This window comes from Apteryx rowi, unplaced genomic scaffold (assembly GCF_003343035.1).
Source record: "Apteryx rowi isolate R43461 unplaced genomic scaffold, aptRow1 scaffold_189, whole genome shotgun sequence".
In the NCBI taxonomy this organism is placed as follows: Eukaryota; Metazoa; Chordata; class Aves; order Apterygiformes; family Apterygidae; genus Apteryx; species Apteryx rowi.
This window is the reverse complement of record NW_020448185.1, coordinates 1190518-1205917: the sequence shown is the minus strand read 5'-3', so window position 1 is coordinate 1205917 and position 15400 is coordinate 1190518. Positions and strand designations below refer to the sequence as shown.

At 34.0% G+C, this 15400-nt stretch overlaps 1 protein-coding gene across 6 annotated transcripts in view; it reads right to left on the bottom strand.

The window, feature by feature from the left end:
- The window catches only part of PIBF1 (progesterone immunomodulatory binding factor 1), a 127657-nt gene that overhangs the window by 10336 nt on the left and 101921 nt on the right, over positions 1-15400 (bottom strand). For 5 of the 6 annotated variants that reach the window (XM_026061977.1, XM_026061974.1, XM_026061978.1 and 2 more), the window contains one exon: positions 13192-13276. In XM_026061977.1, the coding sequence (XP_025917762.1) occupies positions 13192-13276 (85 nt within the window). The remainder of the gene's footprint in view (positions 1-13191; positions 13277-15400) is intronic. The other variant, XM_026061979.1, reaches the window with a different exon arrangement.

The following is a 15400-nucleotide window of genomic DNA, read 5'->3' as shown; positions in this document are numbered from 1 at the left end:
AGGCAATGTCAGTCTCTTCTGCTTTGTCCTTTGACTTGACAAGCAGTATCTCAGATCATCTTTACACTGGTAATACAGTTTAATACCATCAAAAATCACCAACTAAAATGGAGGTAGACAAACTGAGCCTCCTTCACAGGTTTTTGGCACAGAACCTCAAGTCACTGACGTATTTCTGAAGAAAACAAAACAGAGGACTGAAATATAACCTGGTCCCACCCTTCAACATCTGCAATGCCTTGCATACAGCACTTTGTGAAGAAAAAATTTAAGTATGGTACTCTAACTTTCGAGTGCACTTAGAGAAAGGAGACACGTATGTGTCATTATTCAGGAATGAGACTCTCTCAAGTAAAAGTACTACTGAGAATATCTGCTCTTAAGAAGTACTGATGATTCACACAAGGAACTGTTTTAGAACTGTTCTTCATGGGCTTTATTTTCGCCAGACAGCTAGAGAAGGGCTCTAGCCTGAAAAGGATTATTTGTCTCCATTTTTTGGCTGGAAGTATTAAAAAGACTAACATCATTAGCACACAATCAACTACACTAGACATTAATATTAATGATGACACAGTATGAAAGAGAAGAAAGACACAATAAAAGTTCCATTTTGATGTAGCAGAGAGCAAAAGGAAGCAAATGGTAAGTCAGTCCATTCCACTATTCCACTATTTATGACTGCAGATGGATAGATGCAGTGGCATCAATGATGCAAATTCGGCTTCAACAGTGGAACTTTCTGGGTTCATGCCTATTACGAGTAGAACATACATAAATAACAGATCTCAAATTAGATTTTAACATCCACCTATGCAATTAAGAAAACCTCACAACAAGTCATGGTTTAATCCCTCATGTAAGGCAGAGCACATTTGACATAGTTGCATCCTCAGTTGCAGCTGCACTGTAAATATCAGCAGTCAGCAAGAATTCTGGTGCGAGATTTGAACATATGGTCATCTTAGGCACACACTGATACACATTGAAAAACTGGAAACTGAAAGATAATATGAAATGTCCTGATCAAACAAATGAACCTGATAACTGGGTGATGGAAAGATGCCAGACCATATGCAGGATGTTGATAGCTTCTCTGCACTACAGAGTTACTTCAGGAATTCTCTATATCCCAGTACATATAAAACCTTAAAGTGAACTGATAAATCTATGACTATATAGATCTACAAATTACTTCCAGTTTTAGAAGTAAATGCATAAGAACTGTAGCAACAATAAAATGGCCCAGTCATTGGAGAGAACGGCTTTTATCTTTTTGGATGCATAAAAACCTCTGCCTACTTCAACTATATGTTGCAATTTGTTCTTAACAGTTAAATCTTTCTAATCTCTTAGGAAAAACAGAGGAAATAATCTGTCTCATAATTTGGAATTTGTGTGTCAAATTTTGAACTTTTTTTTGCACTTTCTGTATTACTAAAGATCAGAAATACATTTGTAATTATAAGTAGGACTAATTCTCAAAATATTTTTTTAATTTGAGCTATTGTGGTGTTTACTTAGTCATATTCAAGTTTAATAAAGAGTATGCTTTCTAGTAAGTTCTACTTAAAGAAAATAGAAGCAAAAGATATTAATATGTCAAAACAGCCTTATTAACATAAATTATTACATAGAAGACCTTGTCTTTTTGAGCAGAGTAACATAGTTTGATTCTCCCTGTTTTTTGTATTTCTTACATAGAAATTYCAATTTCTCTTGGTACTATTCAAATACTACCATAAAGTAAAGGAAAGCAAAAGTTTTACACAGCTAGATAACTAGTAGAATATGACTGAAAGACTCATAGCCAACACAGGAAAAGTGAACAAAACTAAGCATCAGTTAAATATTTAGAAAATGCTACTGACAACAATTTCTTGTTTAAATGTCTATCACTTCAACTGACCCTATCACTTAAAATACACGTGCCAATCCCCTAACCCAAATAAATGTGTTGTATTTTGCCTATGAAGCTTTCTATTATCAAGAGAGCAAAAATGTATTCATATTATATTTATATTAACTGACATTATTAAGCCTTGTTTTATTATCATGGTTTTTAAGATACTAAAAAAAAATAAACTGCTGAGTAGAAAGCACTACTTAGCACACAGTCATTTAGTGTCTATCATTGCAAATGGAAAGATAATTCTTCAAAGAATATCTATAAAAACTGGAAAAATATTCTGAACAGCAGAGCTCCAAGAAAAAAAATGAATGTACCTAACTGTTAAATCCTTCTTCTTCCTAAATTCAGTAGTATTTGGAATTCAAGTTTAATTAAAGCTTGACATCAATAGAATAGATAACAAAAATGAGAAATACTGCTTAGGAGCATATTTTTTCTTGTAAAATATGAGCTAGAAACTCTCTACACTTATTTAGCAATGTAAATGTCACTTTGTTTCTCCAAGCTTTAAGCTGAGAATAGCTCCAGGGCTTACTTGTGATGCAGAAATGTCCCTGTAATCTACTTAGAAAACATGCAGAACATTAATAGAAACTAGAATCTTGGAACATAAACGTAGCATAAGAAAAATGATAATTACTCTGGCTTAACATTTAAAAAGAGAGCTAAGCATTGTACATCAGCAGTTTTTTTATATAAAACAAGTTGCAGCACATAGATGAGCAGGAAGTCATTCACTTTGGAAACACAAATAATTTTGACATTATCATGTACAATCTTTTAAACAGAAAAGAGAGGAAAGAAGCAGAGCTAGAGATTGTTTGAAGGCACCTGTTACCAATCACTTCTTTTCAGTCATGTCTTCCCAACCCCTACCGATACCCCTTCTTTCCCCCTTCCCCCAACAAAGCAGTTGTCTCCTTTTATCCACTAAGCTTCCATCCCTCATTAAACACGTTCTGTCCTCCCCCTTGCTACTCCAAAGCTTTTTATGAGCCTCTGAACTTCTCTCTACCTCTGATTTTGCAGATGGCAGCTGTTGCTACTCTCAAAATTCCTAAATCCAATCCATTGGCTTTCTGACCTAAGTTACTGCTAGTCAATCTTCTTCAGCATAATTTAATTACAGCTAAGGATAGTATTAGCCATACTTTAAAGTATGACTAATAATGAAATGCTCAAAAGTCATCCAGAATCCTCAAGGTCATTCCTAAGATGGAATGAAACTGTGGGAGTAGGGAGTTTAGCAGCAAAGGACGTCCACTAGGGAGAGTACCACTAGGTACCACTAGGTAAGAAAGATAAACATATACATGTTATGAATATAACAGCAACTGGTCAAAGTGAGGTGAAGCACAGACACTTCAGGAGACTTTGCATCTCCTCAAAAGAGAAAAAGAATAAAAACATCCCATCTTTTCTTTATCGGCCAGATAAAGGGATGATAATTGAGAAGTAATAGGGTTTTGTACAGGATAAYAGTGTGAGATGCATATGTACAAGCACACAGAGTCCCTGATTCTCCATCTAGTAGATTGAGACTCAGAGAAACAACACAAGAATAAAAGAAAAGTTGTCTCTGGACTCTGGAAATATTAAAATTTCTGATCAACATCACCAAATCGCAAATGCTTCCGATAATTCATATAGCAATATTTAAAGCCTAGCATTCAAGATTTATAGAAATCCTCTGGATCCTTAGCCTGTTTACTTATAGGAGCTCTGGAGAAGTCTTAGAGCCATCAACAAACTATGTGTATCTTAATAGGTCTAATTAGTAGCTGCTCCTCCTACTGGATCATACAGACTCTCTCCAATCTTATATACACATTGGAAAATGCATTTGGCAACATTTTATTGAAAAAGCAAAAATAAGTTAGTCCTTCTGCATTTTTTAAAGATAATGAAATAACTGTTTTCTGTTCTTAATTTTACCTTCCTCTCTCATTTGTTCTTTTTTTCTATTCTTACTCATTTCCTACACAATGCTGCCTTATGTTTCTCTCCTCTTCTTGTACCCCATCAGATCCTCTGTTTGCTTGAACAAAACAAGCTCCATTTTTAATCTCATTCACATTAGAGCTCCAGCCTTTTGTGATTTTTTTTCTTTTTTCAGCTAGTGAAAAAGTACTAGTGAAGCTAGTGAAGAAGACTTATTAAAGAGACTGCTTTTTTTGAACCAGCTGAAAATAAAGAAAAGAGAACTAGAGTTCTGTAAAGGTGGCTGATAAAGGACTAAGGATGATATGACCCAGACGATACGACTCTCTGGCTATATCAGAATTGCTGAACAGAATAATACCAGGGACTGAGCTTGAGCACTGAACCCTGACAATGTACACTGCAGAAGTATTAGCTTGCTCCCCAGTTTTGTTTTGGACCACTTCAACTAGTTCTCATCTAAGTATGGTTCTAGAAATGTTCCTGGAACAGCTTCCAAGAGCCAGGATGGGTAAAATTGCACCAAATTTGTCTCCTTTGGTCCCACACAGTTTCCCAATACTATCCCAGCAGGCTTTGCATCCTCAAGCATGTCATATGCCTTCACATCACTTTCAGCTTTTGCACTGATATTTTGAATTAAAAACAAAACAAAAAAAMMCAACAAAAATAACATTCATCTGTTAGGTAAAAAAAAACATCACACGAGCCCAAAGGAGACTGGCCCAGACTGCTACATACTGGGGACACGCCTGGTCTGGTCTAGAGGACAATAGTTATAGGCAGTATGCAAGCAATCTGGCTGTGCCATTTGGTTCCAGGGACAAGGATAAGTCTCTGGCCTTCCTTTATTTAGTAGTATAAACGTGACTCCTGGCATAAAGATCAAAACTAAACACCATTATCCCAAAGTGTACATGTAGTATATAGGTGTATGCATATTGTTTGTGAAAACTAAATATAAAGTACCCATTCTACTAAAAATTAAAAAAGGTTAGTTTTTTTCTTAAGATACTCACAGGACTTTGGAAAATGGCTTTTTCAAGAGACAAGTATTAAAAAATAAATTTGATCGTAAATTCTCAGAAGAATACAAAGCAAGAATTTGTGATATTCTAAATTAAAATCACTTCACATATAATTAGAAGACTTAACAAAAGAGGCAGTTTGTATCTAGTAAGGAAAAATAAATGCTAAAAAGATTCTCTTTTCAGGCTTTTAAACTCTGAAAAATGTAAAGAAAGAAGAATGGCTGTGACTAAGAGACAGCACCAAGACACACAGATTCTTGGATTAACTCATGCCTCTACCACAGACTCTGTAGAGTTTTGAGAAAACAACCATTTCTTTCGTTGAGGTTGCTGCTTCTACAAAACAGGGCTAATAATACTTTTCTGCATGAAGTTGTAATATTTGTGAGGTGTTTAGTTACAGTTAGGAAGGCCAGATAAATATTCAGTTATTAAAAAGGATTATTTTGACATATTGTTAAGAAACAGTGAAAATCTGGAAAAGGGGAAGAGATACATGGAAGTAAAAGAAAAACATTATGCTTACTGATAAATGGTGAGTTATACATCAGATTTGGAAAGCTTTTGACCTGCTAATTAGAATATAAATTCAACATAATAGTTACTTAGGCAATCAACATTTAAACACTAACCTAGGTAGACTGTTTGCAGCAAGAACAGTAAACAGCAGCTTTTTATACTTCAATATGACTCAAAAACAATGGGGGCTTTCAATAGCTAACCTAAATAAATTTTAAGTTAGCCTAGTTTAAAATTCATACCAATTCAGGCACAGATATTAAGACAGATTTAGCCCTCACTTCTGTTAAAGTGACACAACAATTTACTGACATAAGCTAAACTGACTTAAGTAAACAAACAGCAACCAAATCCCATGTGTTTGCATCTAACTGACTGATATCAAATAGGTTTATTTAAACTACTGCTACAAGTTTTCTACTCTTTCTCACAGCGGGTAGCCAGAGCCTGATTTCTGGTTGCTAGCTTCACTTGAAGAGCTTTGGCACAGTAGCACATCACTGTGTCAGTAATGCAGGTGACGAGGTCAGCCAGCTTACATTCTGTCATATGCACAGCTGCTAATGTACCACAAGTGCACAGATGTGGAAAGGAGATAAAATCTCAGCCGATTTTCATATCTTTTTACCAGTGTATGACATTCATGTGCTGATAACTAATCATGTCTGTATAAACACCTATGTTCTAGGAAGCTAATGAATATTAGAAACAACCTTCATTTGCATTGTTAATGTCATAAATTTTATCCTTTTATTTCTTACTACAACAGTTTCACATTGTTAGTTTTAATTCTACAGATYAAAAATTACTGTATTGCCAGACCTACTGAGCATTGCACACAGGTAATTTCAAGCAGTTTTAGAACAAGAAAAAAGTAGTGTAAATTAAGATTAAAACCCCATATTTAAGCAAACTGAAACTGTTCTTAACACTTAGCAGACGACCTATTTAATAACCTTCTGCTGGTATCTATTACCTYACTGTCTCACTTTTGCTTCTTTTCATGCCTCCTAGACTACTTAYATTTAAAAAATAAAAATAAAATCCCCATTTGTTAAACTTGCACTGCTTTTTGCAGGAATAATAGATAACCAACTCTACATTAAAGCAGTTTGTTCATTTTAGATTGATTTTAGAAAGATTTAGAAATCAGTTTCTATACTTTGCATTTAGAATTAGAAATGCTAAATTAAATAGCTTTGATTTTGCACATTATTGCTTTACTCTACAATGATAAATCTGCATCTTAAATATTTGAAGAAACAGTACAATGCCATACATCAAAGCATAGCAAATTTATAACCTCTTAAATGTAACCTCAGAAAATGATTACTAAAGCTTCTTGCCAAACATCTGAGTGCTGGCAGACTGTTTTTCCAAGTTTTTATCAGAAGTTTGGAAGCCAATGGATAAAGCTTAAAATTGCACTTCTGATGTTCCAAAATATTAACAACTGCACCAAGCATGAAAGCCAATGGAAATGCCAAGATCACAGAACTCATGGTAAATATTTCTTTTACTCAAAGGCTGAGTGTTGGAAGAAAAGAAAAAAAAAATCCTCAAACAAACAGATAAATGGAATCACGGATCAAGAGCTGCAGCTAAAAAGACTTAGGGGATTCATCCCACCTAACTTTAGTACTTAATAAAGGATAAAGTCTTGAAGGATGGCACAGAAGCCTAGTGTGTTCTGCGGGTCTGGACAAAAAATGCCTTTCCCCCCTTCCCCAGTAATATTGACATATAAATATATTTACTTGCTCTTTTGCTTGATGGACCCTTTCCAAAGACGATTCAACCTGCTAACCTAAGCAATTCCACTTTGTTTTTGGCTGTGTTAGATTTCTGTTTTGTTATCTGAATGGTCTCAGTGCAGGATTAGAGAAGTGCCAGAGCTCGTGCAAGATGTAGGGAGAGAAGAAGCTAGGAACAAAGAAGTGAGGCCTTGTTAGCTATTGGGTCAACTCAGCTGTAACATGTAATTTCATCCTGATTTATTCTCTGAAGGAATACGCTTTCCTCTCATGCGTCTCTGATTATACAGAGATATTAGGGCAGCAAAGGTCATCATTTGCCGGTATAAGGTAAGTGCCTAAGAGTGGGATGAATCAAGACCACAAGTCTTTGTGTGGTTTGGTCATCTACAGTTAGACAGTCAAAAGTGTGATTGATTAAAAAGATAACACAAACTACAAATAATAATAAAAAAACTCCTGGATTTGAAATATTCTTTAAAAAAAATCAGCACTGTTTACTAGGTTATTAACAGGAGACCCCCTGCTCCTACTAATAATGTTTTAAGCTTCTGATGGATCTGGAAAAGCAATGAAAAACACTACTGGTTATCTTGATAATACATAAAAAATTTCCTAGGTTCTTCAACCGTTTGAAAAATTTGGCTGTGTTAACAACTGTACTTGCTATCTTGTATTGAGGACTTTRCAAACAGCATCACAATACAGCATACCCCAATTCCTTCTGATAGTTGGAAGGAGTCCAGTGAAGGATCTAGCCTTCATAGGAGGAGCCCTTAATAACATAATCTCAGCGTGATTCTAGAAACTGATGGCTTGCAGTAATGCAATTGAACCCACTCTCAAATAGTAAAGTTTGGACTTACCCATATAAAGAAAGGAATTTTTGCACTACTAGCAGATACTGAATGATATAAATGAGAAGCTAGATTAAAAAATTTTCCACGTTCATTTACTCATTAATTCAGGAAAAAATGGAAAGAGCWGGCGAAGAAAAAATTAAGAATTTGGGCCAAAGTTCAAAAAAGCTTCCATTTCTCTCCCATATGAACGGACCCAATCTTTTATGAATGCATATAGTCAAATGACCATTTTTGCCTTTMATTTTCCACAGTAAAATATAATCATCATCAAATTAGCTTAGTTCTGTCCACATAATTTTAAAATAATGAACTATTTTATTACATGAAATAATATCTAGTGTCAGTTTTTCTGTAATAAAAGAGCTCACATAGGAGCCCTGTATGAATTCTTTCATAGTTCAGAACTTAAATATTTAATTTTTCTCTCCCAAACTTAAAATATGTGAAAAGCAAAGTAAGATTAAGCACACATGTAAGTATTTCTTTATACAAACAAATGTACAGAAATGCTATAATTACCTCCAAAGCAAGGATTATAAATCCAACTGATATGACATGGAGATAAAACTGAAAAAAACCCCAAACCCTCAAACCCCAACGTTTCATTAAAAAGAGTTAATAAAATCCAAGACCACACAGGTTGAAATACCTTAAATCAAAACCATACAGTTAYTGCAACTGTCACTTAAGGCAGCATAAGGTTGTTTTGGTATTTTGCTTGTAATTTTAACATATTTAAACTTCAATTTATCTTAACTATGAATATCCTGGGTTTATCCATTCTATGAATTCTAATGTTCTTGCAAACACAAGGGAAATAAGGTAATTCCTAACAAGAAATGACAATATAGTATGGGCGATGACTAAACAAAAAAGGACTGAGAGTGATTATATTATATGATAGCATGTACAAAACATTCAAAACCATAATGCATATTTTTATCAGATTTTGTAATTCAGTAGTTACAGACTGTAGACATATTTAAAAATGCACACCCTGTCTAAACAAAATAAGTTTTAATTAGTCCAAGATTAGACAACTTTTTTTTTTTTAGTATCAGCAGGGATATTTACTGTGAAATTGTGATGGTTCTGCATATTTTTATAATGGTTATATTAATGTGGTAAAGAAGTCTACTTAAAGGCTAACTCACTAATTCACTGTAAACTAAGTTGTCCTATCTTGTACAAGGATTTCAATATATGAGACAATTAAGTGCCTTTCAGGGAAATTTTAAAAAGTAAGACTACTGTAAGAGGCCTGCATTAAAATTAAAAAATAAAAGGTTGCATTAGGAATCAACAGAAGTGAGGAAAGATAAACACAAAACCAAATTAAAGAGAATGTTACTTGTTATTTTCACATATTTTTCTAAAAATAACTTTTTTTTATTTGTATGCTTCTTAGTCTTTTGCATAGCACTAGCATTTCACAGTTTTCTTTCCTCAAATATGCAATTTGTATTGTTACTTTTCAGTAACTATCCTTTTCTACATATGTGACTTGTAAAACATTATCACTGTTAAGTAAAACTGTTAGGTATGAGTAATATGGCCTATTTTTAACAGATACATAAAAAAATTTGACAAAACTGTAAACATTTTGGAAATATTTGCTTAATTTTTTAACACCAAGGGTAAGAGCAATATTCATCATGAAGCCATTTTCAGACTCAAGCATTYGCTTTCTTTTTTATAAGGCCTACGTCATGCAGCCTTGCTTGCACTGCTGGCTGCAGTTTGAAAATTTTAAGCGGTGAAATGACATGAAGCAGCATATGGCTGCACATTAGGAACAGCTTATATAGGTAGTCATAGGGACTAAGGTTATTTGGACCTAAAGAACGTCACACAGCTTTACGGTAGAAATTTTGTAGTTTTCTTACAAAACATTGCCAAGTCCTTTCTTTATTTATCACTTGAAACTGGCTTTAATCAGCTGCAATGCATGTTGGTTGATACAACAGTCCTAGAACTAGGCACCCAAGGCATAGCTACTTGGGAGCACACTGTCTGGAGAGAAGTGGTAGGAATGGCAAATTTTGAAAGAAATTAATTTGAAGTTACCTGCCAACTGCCTACCATACCGAAAATTCAGAAAATTCATTGCACAATATACAAATACACAACTAAGTCATTAGTCTTCTCATGTCACATTATTCATATAATAGCAAACTTGTAAATCAATTACCTGGAAAATGCTTTAATTTTTTTCTATAATACGAATAAAGAGCAGGGGATTTCATGTATAAAACTTTTAAATTAATTTTCTTGACTTCATAATTTAGTTTGCTCCACTGCACAAAAAGGGACCAGGTACTTGGTTTAATTTCAGAACCAAATTTTTCAAAAAGTGTGTTTGGAATTATGGTTTAGGCAAATTTCATTTTCACTGCAATCATCAACTCTGATAAAGAAATTGTATGTGATTGACATATTATATTAAACACCATGTGCACTATTATTCACAGAAATATCGAATCAGCAAAAAAAAAAAAAAAAAAAAATCCTGTGTTGGAATCATCTGAAAGCTTAGCCAGGAATAAGAACACCCAATTATGTGGTTGCCAAAACTGTGCCACTGTGCCAAAGAAGAATGATTAGACATTGTGCTTTTTTCCCCCTTTGTATTTGTCAAAAAATAGGAAAGAAATTTTGTACAATTGATTGGTTCTGCAACCATTCCTTGCTTAAAAGAAAAAACACCCCTAAAGCTGTCTTTACTTTTTTTTAGAAAATATTCCTTCATAACAGAAATTAAAAAAAAAATTTTTTTTTATATCAGCATTGATTGAAAGATTTTTGTGGAGGTGAAGAGATTAGGAAGGGAAGACTACTTATTATCTCATATGTGTCCTCCAACAGTATACACAGTTTCATAGCCATATCAAAGATACCAARTCAAGTTAAGAAAAGACTTGTAAAAATAACTGAACATCTTTAAAAATAACTGAGCTGAGAAAACTACTTCTTTGTAATAGCAAGAACAGATRATTGCTTTGCTAGAAGAAATAATATTCCAATCTTTACTGAGTGATTCAGCTATGATACGAGTCATCTGATCATCAGGATCATCAAATACATTAGCACACTGGATTTTATTTTTTCCAACTATTTATTGAATGCATGCTTAGGAAAATATAAATGAAATAATGAACTTCTGAATTTTTCCCCTGCCTATTATTTTATAATGTTGCAATTTTGCAAAAAAAAAAAGAGTAAGCTGAATTTTGCATAAAAATTATTTTGTGTTAAGGTAAATTATTTCTCTAAAATAAAATAAAAAGCAAACCCAAATATAACCCAAATTGAACATTAAACTCAAACTTAGTCTTAAATCTGAAATTTGGACATAAGGAGTGGATTCAGACATCAGAATTAACAGGCAGCGAATGATCACTTCTGACGTACCTACAGATGATCCTGCCAGGTCAATGACACCTGCAGGATATTACAGAGAAGCATGTTCAATTACACTCTGTTCTGTAATTAGACTATTTTAATCTCAATGCATGGAACTCTTCACAAGCACTACAATAAATTCAGAGTGTTAAATGCAAAAACTATTCCAGGAGGAAACTGCATCAGACGGCCACCCAGTGTGATTCAGCACAGAGAGTAAACAAGTTAAAAACGTGTGTTCTTTTTTATTTCAGTCGATCCTTTCGTATTTGAGACCTGCACTCAGGGAACAGAATGAGTACAGTTTTCACTTAAGTTGAGGGTCACTTAGGCTCAGCWGTCAGTGAGATCATTTTGGTTTGGTTTTAACAGAAAACGGTTTTGTAACTAGTTAGCATGGAAAAACTGGTTTGGACCAATTCATGGTAATTTTGGTGAACTGATCTGAGAAGGGAATTTGGGGGGAAGAGCAAGTGAAGCAGATGAAGGAGGACAGTTTTGGAGGTGTGAACAAGGGGATTTGGATAGTCAGGTGCATGGATAATCAGGTTTCTATAGAAATAATGGCATTATAAGGAGTGATAATGCAATCACAGAAAGAATAAAGGGAGTTGCAGATCCCTTGGAAGGAATCTCCCCATCTSCTCTCTTCCCAGTCTGGGAATTGAAAGGGTATTTTCACAGAACTATTCATATAATGACTCTATCTTCTCTTTCTGAAGAGGTAACAGGTAATTTAGATCCCATCACCATCTACATATAGCTAGTGCTGTTTTTCATCACATTAATCATTTTAGTTTTACTAACACTATATTTTCTCTGCAAGTCCTTGCCAAATTATTCAGCAGCTCTGAGAGATCATTTAACAACTCTTCATGGTCAGCTTTTGTTTTTATATCCTGAATATTTTGTAGCATCAGCAAACTTTCATATCACTAGTCACCCCTTTTCAGATCATTTTATCTGTGGGACTCCTTTGATAAGCTTCATTTATTTCTATCTTTTTTTCAGACATTTAATCTGCAAAAGAATTTTCTCTCAAACCCTATGACAGTTTAGTCTCTTAAGATTGTTTAGAGAGGAATCTTGACAAAAGCCTTTGGGAATCCCCATAAAGTTAACTTACATATAAGACTTCACATACTTCCCACTTTTAGATCTGAGAACGTATTGCAGAAGCATCCTGACTCCTTGCCTGGATGAAACTCAGGTGAGTACATATAGAATTATGCTGACTCTTGTCTGGATGAAATCTGGGTGCCTACCATCCTGTCTCCTCTCCCCAAATCCTATCCTGGAGTTGAAAAAAAACTCTGATGTATGTACCGGAAGTGAATTGTGGAATGCTTTGTCCAGGCTTCTGGTCTCGATGACTGGGGAGTGGTGGGAGATTCTGGGCATACCATGGCACATGCAGGCCTTGCAGATTACAAGCAGTGTATATCAGTACATCACCTTTACCTAGATACTTGTTAAATCCTTGCCGAAACACTAAAGACTGCGAGGCATATCTGTTATATGCGTAAGAAAAAGAAAGGACAGTGACACTAGGTCCGCTGGCCAGAGTAAGACAGAGAGAAATCAGCAGCTCAGAGTACAACTCAGAACCTCCTGGGTGCCTGACAAACACTATCACCTATGTTTCTGAAAACTACAGAGACAAAATAAACAACAAAGCAAACTGAACTAAACCAAATTTTTTCCCATGATTTAACAGGGAGGAGAGAGAAAACACACTTATGGTAGTAATGCTAAAATAGGAAGATTACCTCATGATGATTTAGAAGTCTCTCCAAATCTGCTGCCATTTGATTCTTGACACGCAGCAAAGCTGTCCTTTCTTTATTTAAAAGACTGGTAGAAAGAGGATAGGCAATACAGTAATAGCAACAGATAATCTCTTTTAATCTTGTATTCTGGTTGAAACATGCATTTTCTAAAGCTAAATACTGGCAACAATGAAAATCTGCTCAAGTATATATAGCAAATGATCCTTCTATATGTTCAAGCATTGGAATTTTTTTTATAAATGGGTCTGAATGCACAGATACATACAAAATCTTACTTTAGTCAAGCAGAAATGCTATTCAAAATCATCGTAAAATATTTTTTTCTTAGATTCTCTGAAGGGTAATTTAAAAATATTTTCAGAACATTCTATTATAATCTATTGGTTTCTTCTAGGTAAAATGGGCTCAGTTCATAAATAAAAGTAACGTTTCCTATATTTACACTTCCATATAAAAATGACTTTTTGATTTATTTTTAATGAATCACTAATAGCAGCACACATTGTTCCCTCAAAGCTACCTGTTTTAATAACACTGTATTTAGAAATTTGTAAATAAAAAATACAAGGAAGAACATACTCCAACTCTCTTTTAGCTCAGTAGTTTCTGCAGAAATTRTAAATCTATTTTTGCCATTTATTATTTTATACTACAAGAGAATCCAGGGCATCGAGTTTGTTTTGCGAACAAAGTTATGAGAACAGTTTTAGCATAAAAGCATGCTTTTGTAGCACAAGGTCAAGTTTAATTTTAATTGTCCTTTGTTTTAATAGCTACAGAATATGAACATTTGAAATGTTTAGCATACACATTCTAAGCCTAGGCAGCAATTCTTCCAATATAATTAAACGTATTTTCACATTCAGCCCCAACATCAGATTCTAACAATAAACTTTAGATTAATGCATTCATAAAGCCTATATACTATCTATTTTGTTATAACAGCCGCAAAGATTTTTTTTAGAAGGTCAATATTATCCACCATTATCATGACTCAACTAAATAGGTTTTAAAAAAAAGTATAATATAAATAAACAACTCAGCAAAAAGCAACTCAGCATGTGGAGTGCAAATACGCAGTACTGAATATAGGTCATGAGATTCAAAAGCATATTAAAATATGGAGCAATTACATATGTTGCAAACACAGATTTTTTAATATTCCCAGTATTTACTTCCCAGAAATGATCAATGAAATAAATCAACTTTTTCTTTAATTGGCTGCGTATCATCAGCTTGTTTTAAAAAAGMAATGTCATTCTTTGCCCTGGGGATTTCCTGACAGTTCTTTACAAGCTCTGTACTGTATATTATGACTGTCAGTTCCTTCTAGGCATTCATTAATTCTCARGAAAATTTTATACTTTGACCAAATTGCTTAAGTTGCATTACTGAAAGTTATTTAAAAGGAAAGTAGTAACATTTGTGAAACACTACAGAGATAGTTTTTTCAAGAAYTTTATTTTCTGTGACATTTTTAATCATAATGAAATTGTTGTGCTATTTTTTCCTGGGTTCATGTGTTGTAACCTACTGATATTTCAATTTTTCTTGGCTTTTATATACTTCCTAACAGCAGAAACCAATCCTTTTAGAGAATGACTCACAAACTTATTAGAGAAGCAATAATAAAAAGTTCTTGTATGCCTTAAATAGTGTACTTAACAAGCACATACATCAGTGTTTATCACTAACCAGAAGTTTGCTTTCAAGGTTCAATTTCATCTACGGAATAGAACCTATTCTAGATATACTGCTTCTTCCCCTTCTGAATCAACATGACATGACTGATCCATGTACAGTCATGTCAATATTGTCCTAACTTTATTTATGGCCAAATACAGGAGTCAGGCTATGCTATGCCAGTCAGTAGCACTGTGTGTATTTTCTCTTATACATATAAACCCTGTAAATACAGAATTACCAAAGAATGTGCAGACTTCAAATTTAATAGTTTTGGAACAGTGATGCTTTTTCATTGTTGTAGACAAAAGGAAATAAGGTATACACCTCTGAAAGAATACTGCAAAGGGACATAAATAAATTAGCAGAGTGAGAAAGCAGGGTCATCAGACACAGCTTTATTAGATTCATATCTGCAAGGACCAAGTAAGGTAGAAATACCTTCATGATATAGACATATATTAAACAACATTATGTTGAAAAATATCTTCCAATGGCTGAATGG